This window comes from Phycodurus eques, chromosome 14 (genome assembly GCF_024500275.1).
Source record: "Phycodurus eques isolate BA_2022a chromosome 14, UOR_Pequ_1.1, whole genome shotgun sequence".
Lineage (NCBI taxonomy): Eukaryota > Metazoa > Chordata > Actinopteri > Syngnathiformes > Syngnathidae > Phycodurus > Phycodurus eques.
Genome location: NC_084538.1, coordinates 2,224,368 through 2,249,130, shown reverse-complemented (window position 1 = coordinate 2,249,130; position 24,763 = coordinate 2,224,368). Strand labels below are relative to the sequence as shown.

General features: G+C 46.2%; 3 protein-coding genes across 6 annotated transcripts in view; 1 reads left to right on the top strand and 2 right to left on the bottom strand.

Annotated features, from left to right (window-relative positions):
* Positions 1-355: 355 nt before the first annotated feature.
* On the bottom strand, positions 356-17,328 carry tulp4b (TUB like protein 4b). Of its 3 annotated transcripts, none has more exons than XR_009769845.1 (17): positions 17,266-17,328; positions 16,571-16,774; positions 14,919-15,188; positions 14,223-14,351; positions 13,900-14,061; positions 12,746-12,926; positions 12,392-12,499; positions 11,664-11,821; positions 10,912-11,136; positions 10,550-10,784; positions 9,519-9,642; positions 8,787-8,931; positions 7,809-7,902; positions 6,985-7,128; positions 3,590-6,774; positions 1,375-2,989; positions 356-1,291 (listed from the first exon to the last, which is right to left on the bottom strand). XR_009769845.1 is itself a non-coding variant. In XM_061697239.1 (17 exons), the coding sequence occupies exons 2-16, from the start codon at positions 16,586-16,588 to the stop codon at positions 2,873-2,875; spliced, it is 5,295 nt and encodes a 1,764-aa protein (XP_061553223.1). In that variant the 5' UTR covers positions 16,589-16,774; positions 17,266-17,328; the 3' UTR covers positions 356-1,533; positions 2,862-2,872. The 3 variants fall into 3 exon arrangements, 2 of the variants coding, with proteins under 2 accessions (XP_061553223.1, XP_061553222.1); XM_061697239.1 differs by having other exon boundaries at positions 356-1,533; positions 2,862-2,989; XM_061697238.1 differs by having other exon boundaries at positions 356-2,989.
* A 1,805-nt stretch (positions 17,329-19,133) lies between these two features.
* On the bottom strand, positions 19,134-21,920 carry myct1b (myc target 1b). Its single transcript, XM_061696747.1, has 2 exons — positions 21,776-21,920; positions 19,134-20,060 (listed from the first exon to the last, which is right to left on the bottom strand). Exons 1-2 carry the CDS (start codon positions 21,828-21,830, stop codon positions 19,576-19,578), a joined length of 540 nt encoding a protein of 179 aa, XP_061552731.1. The 5' UTR covers positions 21,831-21,920; the 3' UTR covers positions 19,134-19,575.
* Positions 21,921-23,828: 1,908 nt separating this feature from the next.
* The window catches only part of syne1b (spectrin repeat containing, nuclear envelope 1b), a 103,718-nt gene continuing 102,783 nt past the window's right edge, over positions 23,829-24,763 (top strand). For both annotated transcript variants that reach the window (XM_061695647.1, XM_061695638.1), the window contains exon 1: positions 23,829-23,860. The gene's annotated coding sequence lies outside the window, so the exon portion shown is untranslated. The remainder of the gene's footprint in view (positions 23,861-24,763) is intronic.

Here is a 24,763-nt window from a genome sequence, read left to right as displayed (position 1 = left end):
AAACAGATTGGAATTAAAAAATATATTTTTCATATATATAAAGATATTAGCAATAAGTGTAGCTTCAGCATCAATACGATTTTCTTTCTGGTGACATTTAATTACACAAATGTATACTATACAATAATTATAAAGTAAAAGTAATTAAGACAATCTAAAAAAAAGTACCAAAAAAAATCATGAAAACAGAATTCATTAAAATAATTTAAATGTAAAACAAATCTTTAAAAAGTCCTTAGTTCCTACATATGCAAGTAACCATATGAACATGACCCTTTTTCTATTCGTTTATTTGTTTATTGATTCAAAAATGTAAGCTTCGGAATGCTACGACATATAGATTTGGGAATGAAATAAAACAGTGGAATGCGAAAAGTTTGGAATGAGCCGTTTTTATTTCTATATTTTTGTCCAGCCTATAGGTCCATGTCAAATGTAAACCTATGGTCACATCTCACATTTGTTTCTTTTCCAAAATGAGGAGAAAGAAAAATCATAAAGCAATATTGCTGATCACTGACACACACACACACACACACACACACACACACACACACACACACACACACACAGTCACTGAAATCTATTAAGCAGCATGATATTCAACGGAAATCTTTAGAAATAATAAGCATGTTAGTTCCTTTGTACATTAGCACCAGATCTTACAGTTAATCTTCAAAATGTGCCAATATCTCATTTTGAATCCTGTTGTCATGTTTCCATGCTCGCATCCTCAATAAACCTTTATCAGTGCAAAAGTGTCATTTTTCTTGTATGCGTATGAACTTTACAGTGTTCCTCCGCCTATTGGCGATTCACCTATTTAATGACTTTATTTTAGCCTTGTTTAATAGAAAAAAAGTGCTTTGCGCAATCGTGTGGCATCTCAAGGCATTTTGGGGGGGGGGGGGGGGGGGGGGCGTCAATAGCATCTTTTCACTATTCACGGCAGGGCTTCAAACACTGGACTGAAAGAAAAACTGTGTAAACAGCATGTAATCTTATTTTGCGGTTGGTAGCACACAATTAGCACTGATTGACACATTCAAATAGAATATTTCAAGTAGCGTCACAAGCACCCAGCCAAAAGCGACAACAACAACAAAATCATCCTCTTTTTTTTTTTTTTTTTTTTAACGGGAAAACTGTACGCATGAAGCGATGACGACGATTGAAATTGATGGAAGCTGCAGGAATGATGATCTTGAAACTTTCCATGTGTAGGGGGGGAAAAAAGCGGAGCAATTTAGCGTCGCCCATCTGTCCAGGATGCCCGAGTCTGACTGGGGCTCTGTTAAATAAATTGTAGAAGTTATCATTTATTCGCTTCTCTTGCATTAGTATTATGGGCCATTTTGATGGTTGCTTGCTGACCGTGAGAGAAAGGAAGATGTCTCGCCTTCAAGAAGATGACTCGGCAGGAATCATCCGAGAGAAGGGCGCCTTGACCAAGGACGTGGCCGGTGTTGGTCTCGTGTCTTCACCTTGAAACCCTCCCCTTAGTGTGTTATGTCTTGTAACTTCGATACCTCCCTATTTCAAATAAATACAGGAGCAGTGGGGGGAGATTGTTTAGAGCGTGATGGGAGGCTGTAATCGGAACAATCTCCCGTACGTCCTCCTCATGAGCAAAAGAAACCAGCGTCTTCATTCCTGTGTGTCTATTTTTTATAGGTGTTGGCTGAGATAGATCTGGCCAAATTTCCTCGTCGGAGTTGGTCAAAGCACAAGCCCCAGAATTCGCCCAAAATGACTGCTTCAAACCAAAACAGCTAGTTCACCTTTCAATTTTGGGCACGGGTACTTGAGACGTTTTCGTGCGTCCTGCTATGATAGACATATCCACCAAATTCCGTGTCAATTGGGGAAACGGGCTGATCCCCCCCCCCCCCCCCCCCCCCACCAGCTTTCTAACAAAGTACAAGCCCTGGATTTCAACCAAGATGGTTGCTTCAAGCCAAAATGGCCGAACCCTTGTTGACTTTCGGGCACGTGTCCTTGAGCCGTATTTTGGGTCCTGCTACGATAGACTTATGCACCCAATTTTGTGTCGATTGGTGAGACTACTGTCATGTGCTTTTTCACCCTGCTTTCGAACATAGTTTAGCTCTGGAATTTGCCCAATTTGGTTTCTTCAAACGGCAAATGGCCGACTTCTCGTTCGCTTCCAGGCGCGAGTCCCTGAGGCTTTTTCTTGTGTCCTGTTTTGGTAGAAACATCCAGCAAATTTGGTGTCGATCGGTGAAACTAATTTCAGGGGCCTTTTTTTTTTTCTTAAACTGTTGCAGGGGCTGCTAGTGAGTGAGTTTTGGGGGAATCATCCTCCGGGATACCGAAAATACACCAGGATACATACACTTGCAACAATTGTCAGGTTTTTGAGCATGTTAAGGCCCCTAAATAATCATTTCAAGATTCCACTAATAAAACTAATAATGTATGCACCACTTCATAGAAAAATATACAGACTCTGACACCCGGTAATACATTCTTCATAGTATGTGGACAATAGCTAAAAGCAAATAAATCTCCTTAATATAGTTGCTATCTTGGTAAAACGTCACATTTTCTTTCAAAAGATACCCCAGATAAGGTGATTGCATCTCAGTGGGGAAATTGTAATACTCTGGCTCTAGTTTACATAACTCCAATGTAATACAACTTCATAATTCCATTCACAAGGCGCGTCTAGTTACAATGTAGCTTATTAGTGGGAGGATCGTTTTAATAGAATATTTCAAACATTCGTCATACCGTGACAAAGTGCTCAGGATGTAAAATGGTGATAAATGGACGACAACTCGATCAAAAAGCAACAGATACGACAAGAACATGTTAGCGCCGTTAAAATGAAAACAAACCAAAAGCATTTTCACTTCAGCCGTTGCGTCACGTTGGCCAAGGCCACGGCGAACGCCTGCACCGCCGAGAAGGGATACTGGAAATCCAGGATGTAGGCGTTCCCGTCGATGCGTCCAAACTGCATCACCTAAAAAACAAGTTTGGGGGATTAAAGGATACAAATGGCCAGGATGCAAATAAATTAGCAAGTGGCACCACCTGTAACTTTTGCAAACTTTACTATCATGTTGCCAACTGTCAAAACAACTCGAGGTCAAGAATGTCTTCTTGAGTTGTCACAATCGTAGTTTGCAGCGCAACGGGGTCGCGGTAAGGATGGCTGTCACACAGTCCCGAGAGCCGAGTTCGAATGTCGGTTCTCCGGGTACTCCGGCTTCCCACAAAATCCCCCAAGCGATCATGTCAAGTTAATTGGGACACAGATACGGATGTGAGTGTGAACTGTTGTTTGTCTATATGTGCCATGCGATTGACCAACGTGCAGTCCATGGTGTACCTTGCTTCTGTCGCCAAAAGTCAGCTGCGATAGGGTCCGGCTCACCCATAACCCACAAGTGTCCATGGACGTCTTCAATCAACCTCAAATGCATGTTTGGAATATGGGAGGGAACTGGAATAGCCGGCGTACCCGGTGAACAGAGACTAAAACCCGTATCTTCGGACCATGAGGCAGAGGTGCAAAAAAACTATTCCGCCAGCTATGACATCCATCAAGCCATCCAATTACCTGTCGGCCGTCCAGCTCAATCTGGAAGTTCTTTGCAGACTCCTGCGTGACCCGTCCTCCGAAGTCCAGCTGGTAGACCTGCGTCGCTTCGTTCCACAGAGGCTGCTTGTTAGCCATCACGTAGACGAAGCCCTGGCTGCCCAAACTGCGGTCCTCCCGTTCGTTAGCCTTGCGGCACTTCATCTCCTCCAGCTCGCTGGCCATGCGAAGGCTGCGCTTATTCTTCCAGCTCTTCTTGCTGCTCTGGTTCTGGTTCATCAGCTCGTCGCCGCTGATAAAAAGCTCTGGCTCGCTCTCCGAGCTGTCCTGGAACTCGTTGGCGGCTCGGCTTATCTTCTTGGTTCTGTTGAGCTGCTCCCGGGGTCCCTTGGGCTTCTTCTTTTCTCTGCTGCCCAGTCGCGGGCTGGCAATCAGAGCGTTGAAATCAGACAGCGTGCGACCATCCTTTCTGGACACCGATGACACGTTGGCCTCCTCGGCTCGGCTGTCCAGTCTCTTGCGGCTTTTTTTGTTGAAGCGGTCTGACTCCTGTGGCACGGGACTTTCATTGAGGGAAGATGGCTCTGGAAAGCTGTTGCCAGACTCCGCCAGATCCTCGGTGGTGGGTGACTCGGTGGGCGGCGGTGGAGGACGCTGGGGGGGTGGTGGAGGTGGCGCAGTCGGAGGCGGTGGCGAGAGAATGGGCTTCTCTAATATTTGATGTGTTTTGGTTGGGAGGGGAGGTGCAGGGGGGTCCTGCATGGGTGGTGGGCAGGGGTATGGATTCCAGGGGTGAAGGTTGACAGGGTGCAGCTGAAGTCCGGCGCAGGAGCTGGCCCCTGGGTACATCGGTGGCAGGGTGCAGCAAGCCAAGTTAGCTAGACTTGTGGAGTACGCTGTCGATAAAACTAAATTGGAGTCCTGCTGAGCAAATTGGACGGGTAGAACCACTTCGCTTGGCGCACACTGGGGTGGGGGGTTCTGTAAGGTCTGCATGGGGGGTCTCCTGTGGCCTACACCGGGAGGGAAGGGAGAGAGGGATATTTGATAGCCCGATGGGAATGCGAGGGTGCTTGTGCTAGGGCTGGACGGCGGCTTAGTTGTGAGGACGAACGGTAGCCGGGTCACATCCAAGTGCTGGGTCTGGCCGAGAATGAGAGGAGGGGGTTTGTGGGGGGGTGGCGGGGGGGCCAGCACGGTCTGCTCCGGGGCGAGCCAGAACTCTTCTGCGGTGGAGCCGTCCCACTGATAAGGCGGAGGGCGTTTTGCCGTGAGGCCGACGTCACCGAGGGTCATCTGACGGACAGATTTGTCCAAGTGACAGTGCTTACTCAGAGTCTCGTCCTCGGTGAAGGCGGAGTTGACGTACACGGTTCTGTCCCGACTGGTGTCCATGGAACCTAGGAGGCTGTAGGATGACTGGGAGGCGCTTTTGGAGTGCACAATGATTGTGCTGTGGTGTACTGCTTTCTCCGGGGGGAGGTCCTGCCTGACCACCGTGCCGCCTGCAATGCCGCTACTAGATGTCCCGCCGCCGCTAACGCTAACACTGGCGCTGCTGCTGTTGCTACTGCACTGCGTGCATGTGTACAGTGCCGTGGGCACCCTCTGTTGGTAGGTCAAACCCAATCCGCTGTTCATCTTGGCCTTGGCAGGAAGCGTCCTGGAGCTGTCCACCATAGCGGGCACTTTGAGCGTCACGTCGCGGTGGTCGCGGCGCAGAGTGGCAGCAATTAGACTGCTTTCCATTCTTGGTGGCGGAGGAGCGAGGGTGGCCGGGACTTGATTGGCCGGATCGGGATAAGGGGGCGGGTCTCCGCTCGGTATGGAATACCGGGGGACTGACAGACGGCTGAGCGTTGCCGAGCTGTAGGGAAGATGAATCTTTTTATTCTCAGAGGAAGTGACCTTCAGCGTGGCCGAGCCGTGGGCAGTGTACGCATTTTGGTTGTGGATGAGGCGTCTTCGGGGCCGACATACTTCCTCCACGTTACCGCTGCTGTCAAACGTTGTGATCCTTTCATACCCTAGCGGCGTCGGGTACTGTATGGTCACTGGGTGAAGCAAAAAGTCATCTTTCTTCAGGCAAGCGTCTGGAGCCAGGATGCCGGGGCTGTCGCAGTTTGTGACCAGCATTTGGACCGTTGCCTCTGCGGTGGCCGCTGCAGATGCCACCGTACCCGGGTACGGAGGAGGAGGATGCACCTTCCTCACGTGAATCTGCACAGATCCACCATCTCTGGTACTAAAGGAAGGGGGTAAAGTCCGGGGCAGGCTTGGCTTCAACATGTGATCTCGATTCAGTCCCGGCTCGGTGGTTGGTGGTGGAGGAAGCGGAGGCAGGAGATGTATCTGCTGTAGGGAGATGGTGGGGTATCCGGTGGGTGCGGGAGGCAGCGTCATTTGCATCTTCAGCTGCTGCTGCATTTGCTGGTGCTGCCTCTGCATTTGCTGGTGCTGCTGCTGGATCTGTTGGTGCTGCTGCTGGAGCTGCTGCTGTTGCTGCCTCATCTCCTGAATCTGCTGGCGGATCTGCTGCTGCTGTTGCTGCATCTGCTGCTGCTGCTGTTGCATTTGCTCATGTTGCATCTGCATTTGCTGCTGCTGCTGCTGGATCTGCTGCTGCTGCTGGAACTGGTGGCCCCCCGCCACCGGTGGCGGATTCTGCGGCATCTGCTGGTGCTGCTGGACCTGGTGCTGCTGTTGATGCGGAGGCCGCTGGTGGTGCAGCTGCTGAAGATGACGGTGTTGCTGCTGCTGGGCCTGCGACGGTTGGGGCTGCTGCCTGGACTGCTGCTGCTGCTGCTGCTGCTGCTGCTGCCGAGGCGGCTGGGGCGGGAGATGGTGAGGAGGCGGCGGCGGAGGTAGCGTACCGGGGAGAAGCGGACCCATTTCCAGCCTGTTGAAGATCACCTGCCCTGGGTTTGAGTGTCTGGCCGGAAGAGGATACGGCGCGGCAACTGGGGGGTCGTGGCTGTGGTCGGAAACAGGAATGGAGACAGACGCGGCCGCTGCTGCAGCCGCCGCCGCCGCCGCGTTGGTCGTGGGGTTGGTGAGGACGTCAAGCTGAATGTTCTGATTGGCCAGGAGAGACTGGACCAGGCCGATGCTCTGAGTGGGCGACATGGCCTGCGCCGGGCTGTGGATGGGAGCGATGGGAATGTTGACGGCGCAGGGCGGGTTGTCTCCTGACGACGAGCCCATCACTTTACAAGGGGAGACGTCGGTTAGTGCCTTTTAGCCAGGTGTGGGAAGTAACCGAGTACGACTACTTTGTCGCTGTACTGATTTACTCTTTTACTATTACTTAAGTACAGGAGTTGAATCAGTACTCCTAATTTTACTTTTACCTTATCTGTACTTTCACTTAAAGAGTGGTAGTTTTTGGGGACATCAGGTGTTGCTAAATTATAAACCTGGTAAGTCGTCCTCGTCCTCGCTGAACACGTTGGGGTTAAACACAGGCAGGCTCATGAAGTCATGCGATATCTTGCGCACCTCCGGCAGGTAAATGGTCATCTGCCGCGGTTGCAAATGAAGCAAACTTGTCTTGTAGATGACTGAAACACACAAACGCAAACTTGAGCAGATTGGCTATATCGTTGACTCGGCCGTATTGCGCCGAGTAGTCGGACAAACATCCTTTTACGTGAAATTCCATTTCCTGTTCGTCCTCGCTAAACTTGAGGTGTCAAAGGCCGCATGATGTCATTTTGGGTTCCGGATTACTGTGCGTTAGGTGTGTAATGGGACATGTATTTGGTTTCGGTGTGGTATAGAGGCGTCATCTTTCAGAGATATCTGACAATCGGGCCTCTGTTGACTTTGACTGCAAGTGAGAGAAAATGCTCAAATTGGTTCCAATTGTCGCTGGGCGTGTACCCCACTTTACATTTGCGATCGTCAACGTCGACTGTTTTTCCGATGAGTTTGAGAAAATCCCTCTTAACACATCCAACACCACAGGATATTTATTCAGAGACATTCAACAATCGGGCCTTTGCAGACTTTGATCGGAAATAGATGAATCAAGCTCAAAATTGTCCCAATTATCAGTGTGTGTGTGTGTGTGTGTAACCGGCAATTCTTTTTTTTTTTTTTTTTTTTTTTAATAATTGAAACAGGGTTGTTAACAATACTCTTTCCTGGGGTGTGTCAAATTTTAAAAAAGACATTTATTTTCACTTTTGAGCTATTTTAAGTATAAAGTTCCTTGGCATTTTTTACAACACTTACTTACCTGCGCCGAGATTGGCGGGCAGAAACGAGGCCAGTCCCACAATTTTGAACTTGGTCCCCCAGATGTTGGACGTGACCTGAGCCAGATAATTGTGCTGCAGAGCACAATGATAGAAGGCAGTAGTGAAAAGCAATAGATGCTAAATATCCTCTAAAGGGGAGCCTCGGTCTATGATGGTCCCGACACAAGATTTCAAGGTAACAAGGTTCAGGTGCATGATTTTAGTTTTGCCCAGTGGCGTAAGAAAATGCGGTCACTCTCAAATTAGTGTCTGTTTTTCAATAGACTATAGTTTTATAGTTATGGCCTCGAAATGTTTTTTATGTTTTTTTGTTTGTTTTTTTTTACTGTAATTATGACTATGCTACTATATTAAAGTAGGTTGACAGACTATGGGACGTACAAATTTGGGTTATGTCGTGGCCATAGAAACGGAAACAGAGGATCCCCTGACTCAAAAAACACTGCCAAAACAACAAAGGAGTTCATAAGGGGCAAGAAGTGGAAGGTTTACAAGGGTCAAGTCAATCTGCAGACTTAAACCCAATAGAGCATGCGTTTTACCTGCTAAGTAATGGTAGAATCCCCACAAATAATTTTTACTGTACTCAAGGTCACCAAAGCGGCTGTTGCTCAGTTGGTACAGCGGGTTGCCCAGTAACCGGTTCGAATCCCGGTTCTGACAGTCCGAAGTGTCCTTGGGCAATACAGTGAACCCTAATTTGCTCCCGGTGGGCCCGGCAGCGTATCGCATGGCAGCAGCCGCCCATTGGTGTATGAATGTGTGTGTGAATGTGAGGCTTTATTTTAGAGTGCTTTGGGCAATGGGAGGTTGGCAATAAAACACTTTATAAGTGCAGTCCATTTATTTCTAAAAATGTGTTGTTTCGTTACGTATCGAAACTCCGTCGTAAGATGAAGCCCCCTGTATTGTTTTTGCTGTTGCCGTAATGTGGAGCCAGGTAACGTGTGCGGTACCCCAGTGAGTCCATCCATAGAAAACTCCCGGCGCGTCTGGCTGGGGGATCGAACCGGGGGCTTCTTGGACGGCAACCGCGGTGACCGCTGGCCCTCCTGGTGGGCTCGGGACAGTTTAGGAGATTTGCGCGGTTCCAAGTTCATTCTACGGAGCAAAAATAAACTGTGATCCCATCCATGTGTTTTACTGTGGAATATTTGCAAAGATTTGTGAATAGTAGATGGCCCAGCGAAAACTATGAATACCCGAAATATACCCAAAGCTATAAACCCTAAACACTTCATAATTTCGGACTCATCATATGACATTGCCGTGAAAAAGAAATGGCTGTCAGAGTAGTCAATTTGAAGATAGAACACAAAAATATGTGACTATGTGCGGGTTTTTTTTTTCCCCAGCCAATAGGTTTAGATTTCCAGTTCTCAGCTATTGTGTTTTTTTTTTGTAATGCTCTAAGATGGCACACGATGGCGCCAAAGCAAATTGGTGTCAAGAAAGTATGTTGAAGTGATACACCCCCAGTGAGAGACAATGTTTGTACTGTCCAGGTATGTTGGGGAAGAGCTAAGTTTAGCCCTTGTTGTTCGTGGAAGTTACGGAGAGTCCCTTTTTCCAACTCCAATCTATCCTTCCTTTATTTATGAGAGGAATGTCGTGGTAAATCGTTAACTGACGATTCACGGCAGGGCTCGGCGACTGTGTGTGAATACATGCTCGGTAGTACGGCCCACCTGTTCCCCCGGGAAAACTTGGGGGACTTCTTGCCGACCCATTCGTCACTTAGCTCCACGTCGCTGGAGTCGGAGCAGTTGCAGCTGTCGGCGTACGAGATCACGGGGTTGACGCACACCTCCTCTGAGGGGGACAGGAAAACATTTTGGATTTTGGATGTTGATTTTCCCCCCCCCCCCCCCCCCCCCCCCCCCCAGGCTAAGGCATCAAGAGCGAGCGTGTTGTTTCTCAAGGTCAATGACAAGCAGTGTGAGTAGAGAACGTGCTTCGCCCATCAAGCACTGAGCCAGACATTCTTATTCTCTCACTTTGACTACACTGAGCTGACATTCAATCTTTGGAAGTGTTGCCAGGCAACCAGGCGCATTAGTCTCTACAATAGTTTTACTTGTACTCACTGACGGAGATTTAATAATAATGATGAGTATGATGATGATGATGTTTTTACTAGTAATAATAATTAAAAGAACAATACAAATAATACAAACAATGTATTAACTTTTAAAATGATGATAAAAATGATGAATTTATTAATTGAATACATTTGGATAAAAATGATTCATTTATTACTTGAAGTGAGTAGAATTGTTTTTAGTAGTTATTTCAAATGTTGGGATTTTTCTTCCTGTAATTATTTTGTTGTTGGAAATGCATACAACACAAACATTTGCTTTTACAATGATGATAAAAATGATGAATTTATTCATCTTAATAGATTTGGATAAAAATGATGAATGTATTCATTTAATTTAAGTGAGTAGAATTGTTTTTTACTATAATCCTTAATAAATTATAACAAATAGTTATTTAAAATATGAGGATTTTTCTTCCTGTAATTATTTTGTTGTTGGAAATGCATACAACACAACCAAATAATACAATCATGAATGAATAAACAAAGTTTGAAATGCATGTACAAATCCAGTGAATCAAAAATGAAATGAAATATGCACATCCGAACAACAAGACAAACTACTGATGTAGCACTTCCTTGATTTTTGTGTACATTTAGTAAGCGCACCCTACTCACCCGCTTTGCTGTCAGTTTTGGGATCCGTGATGACAAACTCGGGCCTCAATTTGCTGATGCGCCGGCCCTTCAGGATGGGCACCAGCCCCCCCAGGTACTCCAGGTAGAGGGTGTAGCAGGGGCCGCCTGCCTCCGGGCTGTCCTCCGCCCGTTTCATGGTGCAGTGCAGCCGCTCGTTGCCCGTTGCGGGGTAGCTGACAAAGTCTCGGATATTGTTGGGGTCCGGAATCGGGGGCTACGACAAAAATAGTTACTCTATGTTTTCCAACCTTTATAGAGCCGAGGGACATATTTCACATTAGGCGCACCACCAAACTAAAATGGACTTATTAACGGCAAGCGAGACAGTTGTCGGGCGGCACCTTGATGGTGGGGATGAAGGCGCTGGTGACGTAGGAGCAGAGCAGCGAGGGCATGTTCAGCTTGCCCACGTCCTTCTCCTCCCGCAGGGCGCTGGCGATGCCCTGCTGGCACAGCAGCTGCAGGCTGGCCACGCGGTGCTCCACGCGCACCACGTAGAGGGCCGGCCCGCACGCCAGGAACAGGCGTGAGTCTCGGTGGCCCCAGCAGAGGGTGGTGATGGGCCTCTGAAACCAGAAACTCCTCAGACAAGGTGCCGACAACCCCGAACGTGTCATTTTAACAGCAAAATCATCACGTTTTGGGTTGGTACTTCCTGTAGGCGGCGATAACGCAACTAAGTGCCTGTTTACGTGACTCAATAGGTGCTGCTGTTGTGATTAGCAACAGCTTTTTAACGTCTGTGTGTAAACTACAGTGTCTAAGAACTGAGACAATTACACAAAGCACATTTCTTTCCTGATGGGGGTTAAGGGAGCCTCGGTTTCTTGTATTGTTTTTGTGACAGCGGCCTCTTGGAAAACTAATCTCGGCCCTGTGCATGTTCCACATATATTGAGGACGGACAATCAAATTCTACCATACCATCCCATTTACGGTCACATTCACTCTTATGGACAACTAAGAGTCTTTGCGGAAACTACAATGCATGTTGGCGAATGTGGGAGGACGCCAGGAGATCTGTTGAGTCAACAGCCTCAAATACTGTGGATTGCTGGCGAAAAGGAAGAGGCTAAAGTGGCAAGCTTGGTACCTGCGCGGGCGTTTCCAGAGTGTAGATGTGTTCCCCTTGCACATTGTAGAACTTAACCAGAGCGTTCCTGGTCACGCCGGCGTCGGAGGGCAGCCCGTGTCGCTCCATGCCGGTCACGGCCAGAAGGTCGCCCTGGGAGCACCACTGCGCCTCCACATCTAGAAACGCGGGGACCAGCGTATATCGGCGATGTTTAGGCTTCGTTCGTGTTTACATCATCTTTCGCCACTGAAATGAATTGAAGTGCTGTTAATCTGTTCCGTTCTCCGTAGAAAAACACAACGAACATTTTTGCTGTATAATAAGCCAAACAAATAAGCGTCACCGTGACTCTCAGTGAGTCAGGTAAGTGTGCTAATATTGGTCATTTGTTTGCAGAGGATAAATAATATATCGTTGTGAGTATTTTGATATCGTCTTTGTCCATCTGTGAGCTCCACAGTCTGTGTTCAAGTATCTGTGGCTTTAAGGGTGATAATGATGTCTTTTGATGTTTCATGTGTTAGCATTAAGCTAGCAGGGTCATTTATAAGGCAACGTTATTTGGTTGTTGGATACACATAAAAAAAATACGCATTTTATGTGTACTTTAATTGCGAGTGGCATGAAAACGCTTCCTCTTTTTTGAAGAATTGCTGGCGAAGTGCCGTACGGCGAAGTGACTCGAGCCGAGTTCGCTGCCGCCATACAGCAACCGTGTGATACGTCGAGCTTGACTGCGGTCGTACCTTTCAAACCCGAGCGAATGACGGCGGGTGACAGGTCGTCGTAGTTGCTCATCAAGCTGATTTCTCCCGACAAGAAGGTGACGGTCAGCAAAGGCTTCACTCGCCGCACTGAACACAACAACGTCAATCCAGAGTAAATATTTGTCATTCCGCCCACCGTCACGGATGCACAGAATGCGGCGAAGGTCTTCTGACTAACACGACGTCAGCCGCTGTCCCACTTGTACTGAACATTAGGCTGCCTCGTCATCACTAACATCTAATTATTAAAGAAAAACCTTGGCTAATGCACCACGTGCTGCTTCACTAAGTTCAAAAAGGCAAGGCCTTAATAAAGCGTGTGAGGGTCGGGACCTAAAGGCAGGAAGTTGTCGTCGGAGTCGGTGTCGCTCTCCGTGCTGTTCTCCACCAGGAAGTCGGGGCAGTTCCAGGACATGCCCACGACGCCGTCGGACTCGTGCAGCAGCACGTGCGCCAGCATGCGGCCGTGGCAGTCCATCACGATCACCTGGCCGTCGGCCGTACCAAACAAAACCTGAAACGCACCATGGATGTTTGTGCATCCCTATCGCAGATTAAGAATTGATCGTAATTTCTCGTGCATAATGCGCACCCATGTATAATACGCACCGCCTAAGTTGACCTCAAAATTCTGGAAAACCCTTCTACCTGTGTAGAATGCATTTTTACAATGCATGTTTTTGCTTCTATCCATATGATCAAAACAAAGCATTATCTGTAATTTGATATTAGAATTATTTTGAAGATAAGCACTTTATTTGAACACATAATACTTTCTTTTTATTGACTTGCTCTTATTTTCAAATTCACAACCGTACTTTTATTGAGTAAATAAGAAAACATATGTTTGATTACCCGGGCAGAATTTGTGAGATGGGTACAATTCTTTAAAGCCAGGCAAAGCACATTTAATTGGATTTTAATGGGATTCAAATTAAACTGTCAAGCATTTTCAGAAAAGCATTATCACCTATGTAGAAAAAAAACATAACCATGAAGAAATGAATGGTGGTTGTTGTTCAGTCATCAGTTGCATTTCAACAAAAAAAGCAATATTTCACAAATTCTGCCTGGGTATGTACATTTATGAGCACAAGTGTACATATATGCAGTCAAATGTATCCCTGTCATACTGGAATGAAAGTGGAGGCTACACCTTTCTCATCACCTCTAGGTGGCGGCATACATTTATAAAATGTGAAAGTTTTTTTTCATTTTCCCCTATACCTATGTATAACGTGCACTATTGACCTTTGACAATTTTTTGGGAGAACAAAAATGCAGATTATACACGAGAAATTACCGTACCTCTTCAACTCACACACGAATGAAACTCCCTCATCCTGAAATGTTCTCACACATCATACTGAAATGTTGCCATATAATAATATACTGAAACATTCAGTATCGTGTATAACAGTGTTTCAGTAATGTGTGTGAGAGTATTACAAGTGTGTGTGTGTGTGTGTGTGTGTGAGTGCGCGCACCTGCTGGTCGTCGGGCGTCCAGATGCCGCACGTGATCTGGCTCTCCAGGTTGATCTCCGAGGACCAGTGGCGCTGCCCGCTGACCGAGCCCACCAGCACGAAGCCGTCGCGGTAGGCGATCAGCGCCTGCGTGCCGTCGTGGGACCACGTGAAGTCGCTCACCTGCAGCGCGGGAAGATGCACAGCGGGCCAAAACCGTGACACGTGGCTACAGCGTGACTGACCTTTCGTCAGCAATCGAAGTGAAAAGTGGCGCACCGAACCGGAGCGAAAATTGACACGCGGTCGGCTACATCTTTGTACGCAAAATCCCAAAGACTTACTTGGGCTCCTCTGTCGTTGACCAGCTCCACTGACCATCTGCCCTCGTATTGAATCCACACGAAAATTCCTCCCTCCATGTCACACGTGGCCAACTTCTGGAATGGTTCGTTCCAGCGCACCAGCACCACCTGCAGCGCACAACAAATACTGTACGTGCAAACATGTTTGGCAGCTACCTTTGGTTGTAAGGCGCATGCTATCGAGCTTAGCATCTGCTTGGTAAAGTGTGGGCGGGGTGATGTCATTTCCTGTTTTCTGGTTCGGTACGGTCGTACCTTTCAAACCTGAGCCAGTGACGGCGGGAGACCCGTCGTCGTAGTTGCCCATTAAGCTGATTTCTCCATTTTGTACCTTACTATTCCATTCAGTTCCATTTCCTGTTCTACGCTTAGCGCAGCACTATTCCCCTTTCCCATCATCGGTGTCTTTATGTTCATTTGGCACCATTTTGTTCATTTGGTACGCCTGTGTTGATTTCCTGTTCTATGATTATCATCGCACTTTTCCTGGTTGCGTCAATTGTACCCCTTTGTTCATTTGGTACCAACTGTTCCTTTCCTGCGTGATGGGCATCTCCAATTTGGTTCCCTTTGGTACCCTCCTGCTTCTTTTTGCCGTCACTAGTAACCTTGTGTTCCATTTGGTACCCCGCCGTCCACGGCAAACTGCAGAATGCGAAACTTGTTGTGTGGTACCTCGCTGTTGTGCCCCCTCAGGTTGAAGTTGATCCTCTGCGGGGTGCCCCTGTCCCTGCGGCAGTGGCTGGAGGTGAAGGTGACGCCCACCACGCCGCGCCCGTTGCCCGTGGCCAGCCATCCCTCCTCGTAGTAGCGCCGGCGGCACACCGGCTTGTCCTTCTCGCTTTTGGGCACGCGGCCCTTCCACGACAGGCACAGGATGTTGGAGTCGCTGCACAGGATGGGACCGTGTTCCACGGCCGCCAGCATCCCTACTGAGTGGCCCGGCTGGACGGGCGGACGGACAGACAGGAAGACACACGGCGTCGCTGTCGGACGTTTCATTAGGTACACCTAAAACCGCTAACCGCATGGAAGAGTAGGGCTGGGTCAGAATTGACCACTACGGAGGTCTCAAGTTAGGGTTTCACAGCCTGGGTTAAGGTTTCAAATGAGAGTTAGGGTTTGAAATGTGGGTGAGGGTTTTTTTTTTTTTTTTAATGTCAAATTAATGCTTAAGCAATGTTTAGGGTTTCAAATTAGGGTTTGAAGCAAAGGCTAGGGTTTCAATTTGGGGTTTCAAATCAGTGTTAGGGTGTCAAAACAGGGTTTCAAACTTCAAACTTTTCATTTTCAATTTCAAACAAACTCTTAGGGTTTCAATTGAAGGTTTCCAGCCTGTGTGAGAGTTTCAAACAATATTTTTTTTAAATTAGGGTTTAATATTACGGTTAGGATTTCAAATCAGGTTTTGGGTTTCAGACAAGGCTTAAGCTTTCACTTTGGGGTTTTACGCCAAGGTTAGTTCGGGTTTCAAATGAGACTTTCAAGCCTTGGTTAGGGTTTCAACCTTTGCTTAGGGTTCCACATTAAGGTTTTGAGCTGGGGTAGTAGGGCTTCAAATTAGGAAGTGGGGGGATCCACATAATAAATGCCTTACCCCTGATAGACGTTAGAAATGACGGAAGAAAAGGCGGCCTCGGAGGTTGAGATCGAGATCAAATGAGTTTGACAGTCAAAGACTAAACAGAGCAATCACCATGGCAACGGTTGCTGTGGATCAAGATGGTGATGTCATCGACCGCAGTCACTTGTTTTACTCTCTTTGTACAGACGGACCAAATGTCTCAATTTTCACCGATTCAACCGACTATGTGGACTCTTTTCCAGAGCCAGCACTCATCACTGTTACTGTACTTTTTTAAAATGTATTTTTTTTACATTCTCTATTGGCTTTGGGGACAAGCACATAGCTTTATCCAGCCAACTATGCGGATGGCATGTGTGTCAATTTAGATTTTTGATCGATTCAACTGACGATGTGGACGGGCGCAATGGCTTTGCCTGAACCTAAATGTATTTTTCTTCATTTAAACTGCTGAGGGATTCAAATTACTATGCGGACGAGCGCATAGCTTTTACCCGGAGCCCGCATTTCGGTGTGTTCATTCAGAGTTTTACAGATTCAACAGACTACTGGACAACACCCGCGTAGCTCTATCCAGTACCGGGTTCATTTATTCTCTGACCGATTCCAACGACTGTGCGGACGATTGCGTAGCCTTATCCGGAGCCTGCGCTTATGTGTGTTGATTTTAGAGGGATTTTTGAGGGATTCAGCCGACTATGCGACGTCGAATCCTGGCCAGGATATGGTGACGATCACCTACCTCATAGCTTCTGGACATGTTGAGTCAAAAACCCTCCGTGGAAGGCGTCCATGTTTCCATTCAGATGGACGGTGGCCCTGTGCTCTCGTTCTCTCCGGTGTTGATTTGGTCAGTCGCCGAGTGGACGTGACGAGCTTATCACAACCGAGGCGACCGTTCAGCTCGGAGTTGGACGTCGCTGGCCCATCCCTTGACGTCTCTCCCCTGTTGCAGTGGATAATTGTCATTTAGAAGACAGGGGCGTGGGGGCGGGGGAGGGTGGGGGGGCGGATTAAAAAAAATAAAAAATAATCCAGCCTACAGGCTGAGGGATGTCGCTCTTGTTGAATAATCATCATTCCGCAGCATCAACCTTGAGAGTCACATTTTTTCCAAAAAAATCTTCTTTCTATAAATGTGTGTCTGTGCAACAACCAGCTGCCGCATTGACAGAACTGGCCCGTTTCCACGGGCATTAACGCAGTCTGTTCATCCCCTTTTTGACGGCCAAATCATTGTTTCACATACACATCATCATTCTTCACCACATGCCTGTGCATATTTGTGGGGGGGAAAATCATTTATATTATGTGTGTAAATGGGGGGGGGGGGGGGGGGGCACCGGATATGCTAACACTGAAAAAAAAAACGACGATAGAAAGCTTAAATAATGGAAATATGTATTGTAACGACAAGCAGGATGCAGTTGTACGTACCGGTGATGCGGATCCCGTCCAGGCGCTGGCCGGCTGCAGCGAGCGTGTGCAGTCCGCTCCCCCCTTGGTTGGCCGGAAGGGGGCGGGGCCTTGGTTCAATGCACGCCGAATTGCGAGTCGGACTCAGTGGAGCCGAATACTGCCACGAAGATGCGCGGGAGCTACTTGTGAGTGCGGCTTTTTGCGCGGTCAAAAGGGATTTCGCCGCATTTTTAATCGGGGTTTCGTTCACAGGAGGGTGGATCACACAACTGGCAACCTGTGATGAATGGAAATTAAAAGACAGAATCAATCAATAAATCCCACTGGGCACCCTCCAATTTTTCATGATACCCTATATGCAACCCCAATTCCAATGAAGTTGGGACGTTGTGTTAAACTTAAATAAAAACAGAATACAATGATTTGAAAATCATGTTCAACCTATATTTCATTGAACACACTACAAAGACAAGATAGTTCATGTTCAAACTGATAAACATGATTGTTTTTAGCAAATCATCATTAACTTACAATTTGATGGCTGCAACACGTTCCAGAAAAGCTGGGACGGGTGGCAAAAAAGACTACGAAAGTTGAGGAATGCTCATCAAACACGTGTTTGGAACATCCCACAGGTGAACGGGCTCATTGGGAACAGGTGGGTGCCGTGATTGGCTAGAAAAGGAGCTTCCCTCAATTGCTCAGTCATTCACAAGCAAAGATGGGGCGGGGTTCACCTCTTTGTGAACGAGTGCGTGAGAAAATAGTCCAACAGTTTAAGGACAATGTTCATCAACGTAGGGATTTCAGGGATTTCGGGATTTCATCATCCACGGTCCATATCATCATCAAAAGGTTCGGAGAATCTGGAGAAATCACTGCATGTAAGCGGCACCCCTCGGGCATCCCTCAGGCGGCACTGCATCAAAAACCGACATCGATATGTAAAGGATATCGCCACGTGGGCTCAGGAACGCTTCAGAAAACCAATGTCAGTAAATACAGTTCGGCGCTACATCCGTAAGTGCAACTTGAAACTCTACTATGCAAAGCAAAAGCCATTTATCAGCAACACCCAGAAACGCCGCCGGCTTCTCTGGGCCCGAGCTCATCTAAGTTGGACTGACACAAAGTGGGAAAGTGTTCTGTGGTCCGAGCCCACATTTCAAATAATTTTTGGAAATTGTGGATGTCGTGTCCTCCGGGCCAAGAACCATAGAACCATCCGGACTGTTATGGACGCAAAGTTCAAAAGCCAGCATCTGTGATGGTATGGGGCTGTGTTAGTGCCAAAGGCATGGGTAACTTACACATCTGTGAAGGCACCATTCATGCTGAAAGGTACATACAGGTTTTGGAGAAACATATGCTGCCATCCAAGCGATGTCGTTTTCCTGCTTATTTCAGCAAGACAATGCCAAACCACATTCTGCACGTGTTACAACAGCGTGGCTTTGTCGTAAAAGAGTGCGGGTACTAGACTGGCCTGCCCGCAGTCCAGACCTGTCTCCCATTGAAAATGTGCGGCGCATTATAAAGCGTAAAATACGACAACGGAGACCCCGGACTGTTGAACAGCTGAAGCTGTACATCGAGCAAGAAAGGGAAAGAATTCCACCTACAAAGCTTCAACAATTAGTGTCCTCCGTTCCCAAACGTTTATTGGATGTTGTTCAAAGAAAAGGTGACGTAACACAGCGGTAAACATGACCCTGTCCCAGCTTTTTGGGAACGTGTTACAGCCACAAATTTCAAATTTTCCAATTATTTTTATATTATTTTTTTCAAACGTGAACCATAACTAAAATGGATTTTAGATGAACTAGCGTGTGTGTCAAAGGAAAATGGTGGGAATCTTGAAACTGTGAAACATTTTATTTGTCAGTGGTAACAGTGTTCAACAGGAAGCGTGAAAAAGACGTGGGAACTGTCTGTGTTTCCGCCGCATTTGCACAGATTCCCGCAGACACGTGCGGTCTTTGAAGGGACAGTAAAACAATCAAAACAGCACAGGAATGATCATACATATTTCTGAAACATATGAACACAAGTTATGCAGAGGTCAGAGGGTGCCTTGACTCCACCTGCGAAAACAAGAACCCGACGCTGCGTGCGTCACTGGGCGCCATTTTAGCCACACCCGAGAAATCAGGAAAACAGAAATGGTTCGAAAGAGTTTAACGCCACAATTGAGTCCTGCATCGTCCTCAGTCTCGCCACATTTTCAGTTAAACGCGTGTCATGTAAAACACATTGCGGAATTTACTTGACAGGGTCTTCAATTTAAAGGGCTTCCCTAAGGGGGCCTCTCCAAAGTCTCGGCTGCATTCAAGTGCAGGACTCCTGGAACGCGTGGATGACGCTGTTGTAGGCGGGCGGCGGCGTCTGCGAGGGCAGAAACCCCTTGAGTCCGTTACCGCCCAGCCAGAAGGAGTGGCGCTTGTTCGGAACCGGGTACGCCGAACGGGTCGAGACCTCGGGCGAGCTCGCCTCGGTGTCTTCTCCCATCTCCGGGCCGCCTTTCCCGGGCAGAGGACGAAAGGTGGACGTCTCCGGGCCCGGTTTGCTCCCCAGAGGTCCCACCGGCTCCAGGGAGGGCTGGCGGTAGACGCCGAGGAAGGTGCTCCGGTACAGGCCCAGCTGGCCGTCCGGCGGGATTTGAGTCGGCGACGATTTGCCGGGTTTCTCGCGGGAGCGGCGGCTGATGCGGGCGCTGGCCCTGCGGCGGGACGCCCAAGTCAGCAGGACGTAGACCAGGGCGCCCAGAAGAAGGCCCACCAGCACCGACAAGCAGAAGGCCAGGATCAGGTCGCCTAGAACGAAGACAGCTCAGAGTCTTAGGAGGAATTTGGTCGAGCAGCGGCTCGCGTAAAGTAGCTGCCTTTCATCGAGGTAGCGGGCCATGCCGTGTGCGAAACCAACACAGATAAACGCAGGCTTCGGATAGAGCTACGCGGCCTTCGTCAAAAATGAAAATCGACGTAGATGGGCTATCTGCCGGACAGCCGGTCGGCGCCTCTGCCTCACAGTTCTGCGGACCTGGGTTCAAATCCGGCCCCGCCTGTGTAGAATTTGCACGTTCTCTCCGTGCCCGCGTGGGTTGTCTCCGGGTACTCCGGTTTCCTCCCACATCCCAAAGACATGCACGGTAGGTTCACCGAAGAATTGCGTGCCCTGCGATTGGCTGGCGACCAGTCCGGGGTCTAGCCCGCCTCTCGCCCGAAGTCAGCTGAGATAGGCGCCAGCACGCTCGCTGAGGACAACCCTACTGAGGGCGAGCGCTTCAGAAAACGGATGCGTTGATTGACGCATGGGCTATGTGGTCATCCACATAGCCGCTTACTGGAAATTCATCAAGAATCTACATTGACGTAGATAAGCTACTGTATGTCGTTGTCCGCATCGTCGCTTGAATCTGCTAAGAATGTCAATTCACACACAAGCTACGTGGGCCTCAGCGTAGTCGATTGAATCCATCCAAAATCTAAACTAACATCGATCAAATATGTCATTGGAATCTTTTAGATTAGCCGCCACCCACTGTCATCGACTGCTGCTATAGTTGGCACGTTACATAACACCTTACATCACGTCCTCTGCTGTGTGGGTTTAACATGATTTGCGATCTTCACTGTGTTTTTTTAATATACACACACACACATATATATATATATATATATATATATATACACACACACTCTATTCATATTACAGCATAACTGGAGTTGCATTTTGGCGATTGTTCTATTATTATAAAAAATTGTTTTAAGATGGTCCCTTACATTCATAAAAACAAAGCACTATAGAGTAAATAGAACAAGGGATTTAAAAAAAAAAAAGTTCTTTTAACTCTATGTATTTATTTTCATTTTTAAAATCTACATTTTTTGTTCTTAAAATAAGCGGCTTGATTTGAAACAGGAGTGTTGATAAATTTAAAAATAATAATAATAAAAAATAATAATAATAAAAAAAGGTTCATCCAATAAAACATCAAAACACATCAATTAGACCCAGTAAAGAACAGGAGAGTTATAAATCAAGTTTTTAAATGTTTTTTTCTATGCTTTTAAAATGTAAAGACAATGGGATCAAAATGTATTTTAACTCTATATATTGATCCTTATTTTAAAAATGTACTTTGTCGTGCTTCAGTTTTTCCCTCCCAAGCATTTCAAACAAATCAGTTTGACTCGTAGTATGAAACTATTAAAAAAAACTCAACTTTTTTCAAATATTTTTTTACAACTTCAAAAAATAACAACAACTTCAATATGTTAAAAAAAAAGATAAAGAGGTTCTTCTTGTAATTCTACATATTTAATCAAATAAATGTTTTTTAAGACGAGAGTTTAAATCCAAGACTACAACAACTACTATTAAAAAAAAAGTTATGGGACTATATATATATATATATACTATACTATAGTGTATACAAACTGTGAAAAGTGTTCAATGATAAGGCATTAATTTTTTATTTTTTTTTTTCAAAAACACTATGTAAATCCACCAATATGGACGCACTCACCGCTATTAAAGGATTTGAGTATTTCCAAAAAGGGATGCGTTTCATTCTGTGCCATCTTTCCAAGCGTTTCCCCCCTGACCCCCACACCTTAAGACGAGCTTCTGCTTCTTGCACACTGTGTCCAGTCGGGCTGGAGGAAACTTTGCAGTCATGCTTCCTTCCCCCCTTTTAAAATTAGCATAGCTTATCTACGTGCCACATAGCGTTGTTTTCCTTTTGCATCATTTCCTCTGGATCGATAACCTTTCTTAATGAAACAATGGCACCCTCTCCACTGTGACTTCATTGTTTTATCCGCTGCTTTTCGAGTTGTTATACTCGTAAAAAGACGCCAACATGTGTCCTAAAGAGAAACCGATTGAAGTGGGTTCATAAATCTGAGCGTCCGCTCCTCTGGTGGCTCTGCAGGCTATCAAGCGCTCGGTCTCTGTGGGGATTTCCTTCCATTGTTGCTGTTTTTTTTCCCACTGCGAACGAATAGCCATTGCATAACGCTTTGTACTGCTACTATGTGTACTATTTGCTTTTAATCACATGTCATGTATTGACACTAAACTGACAAATTATGGAACATTGTGGTTGTTTTTTGTGATATTTGTTGGGTCTCTCGAGTGCCTGCTCAAGTACGAAATCAAGCAATTACCGGTAAGTGCATTTTTAGTGAGCTGGCTATTTCGGAAAATATGTCTGTGAGTGATCCGGTCAGACAGATCTACAGATTGTGACATCACAGTGGGGCCGGTTAACGTGATAAACACCCCCACACAGCGTTCCTCCGTCGAAGAATCGGCAGCTAGGCGGGCTGAGGTTCCAAAGTGAAAGAAGCAATTTGATGCCAAAGCGCTAGCATGTCAAAAGCCAAAAGGTGAGCAAAGCTGCAGATTTAGCACAGATTAGCGTTGGTTGTGTGTGTTATCAGCATTGCCTTCTGATAATAAATGTGTATAATAAGGTTCGGCTAACTTGTAGACATAGGGCCAGGCGGTAATTGCGTTCGGCCATGTCATGCGCAACACCGCCACATTCATTTACAAGTTAGCGTCTGACGTTACCTCTGGTGTTAGCTTCCAACATTAGCTTCTGAAGTTAGCTCTCAATGTTAGCTTCCGAAGTTAGCGTCCAACATTACATCTAACGTTAGCGCTAATGAACTCCAACCTGAGCTAGCGGCGTTAGTTGCAACAATAGCTTCCAACGTTAGTTTGACGCTTTGTCCGTCGAGTGAAAGCGGAAAGCACCCGTGGGAACTTTAGACATCGATCAGGGGTGTCAAACTCATTTGTGTCACTGGCCGCGTCGTAGTTATGGTTTCCCTCAGAGGGCCGTTATGACTGCGAACCCACAAAAGATGAAATGTATGATTGACTTATATTATTACATCTGCACAACAACTTGATGGATAACTCGTTTTGAATTCAGAAGCCTTTTAAACTATTATGCAGTTTATTTTAAAAGGGGAATTGGTAACAAAAACACTTGCAATATCTCGGCGTCATTCGAAGAAAAGAGTTTGTACTGTTGGTATTTTAGTCGATGGACATGATTAGCTTTTGCGGGCCACATAAAATTAGGTGGTGGGCCACATTTGGCCCCTGGGCCTTGAGTTTAACACCTGCGGTCTACAGTTTTTTAAAATTATTTATTTTTTTACACACTAAATGTCACCACGGAGCCACCAAAGACATCAGCCATAAAGAAAACAACATTTTAGCAAGTTGAGTTGCAAACAATCATTTCATCAATCCAAGTTATGATGGTTAGCATAGCACACACGGGAAGTCAGCTATCCCGCTGGTCATGTGACGTTGCACGTGGCCTGTGGCGGATTTCACCAATTGTTGATCATTTCCACAAAAGCATGGCACAGATAATTTATTAAGGCACTGTTGTAAATTGTGGGGGGGAAAAAGGATGACACCATATATTACTTGAAAAAGCTCAGCTAATTGTTCTTTTAATGACGTTATGTCCAGCAGATGGAGACAAGGTACTAAAATGTTTTTTCTTGAGCCGCGTTGCCACGGCAACCAGGCAACATAGCCTCACTTCCGGCGTGAAAGGGAGCTGGACCCGAAGCCCAACGCGGTAAGAGCTAAACCTTCACATTCATGTACCTTTCTACATTTTTGACTTCACCTAAATGTTTTTGTTTTTTTTTGGGTGGTTAGCGTCGCCTCCCTTCAAGTGTCGTTTGTTTTCCTGTCGTTTATGCTTCTTAAACCTCTGCAACAACGTCACAGCTCAACAACTTTTGATTTATTGGTCTTTTTTTTTTTTTTTTTTTTAATGGATGCTAATGAGTTCAAGCTAGTTCCTCACTGATGAACGAAAGCCTCTTCACGGGCGATTGAACTCATTTTGCTGTTCACTGACACGGTTAAACATGACAGTACGTTGGAGTGGGGCACCTGCGAGCTTTATTGCTATCATAATAAAAACGATATATTGCGTACAGTAGCGGTACGTAGCAAAAGTAGTCACACTCTGCTTACGTAGAAGTAAAAACAAGTCAAAGTAGAAGTCTTGATTCAACTCCTTTACTTAAGTAAATAATAAATATATATATATATTTTTATATTAGTTATTTATTCTAGAAATATATGAATATATATATTCTAATAAATAAACTAATATAAAACACTAGTAAAGGTGAACGTGAGTAGAATTTCCAATGTTTTTGTTTCTTTTATATTTTAAATCAATATTTAAATACGAGTTGGACATTTGACGCAATTGCACCGAAAATATTCTACGGTATATTATCTTATTTAATAGTCATCCTCTGGAATTACTATATAATAAAATATCAAATAAATCAGTGATATTTTATGGTATATAAATATCTTTGTAAATAGTAATATATATTTTATTTGACCTCATAACTTATTTTCATAACAACTGGATGGACATTTGACTACATCTGCTTGATCGACAATGGGGGAAATGAACGCGCAATTGATCAATTAAAAAATATTTTTTACAAGATGA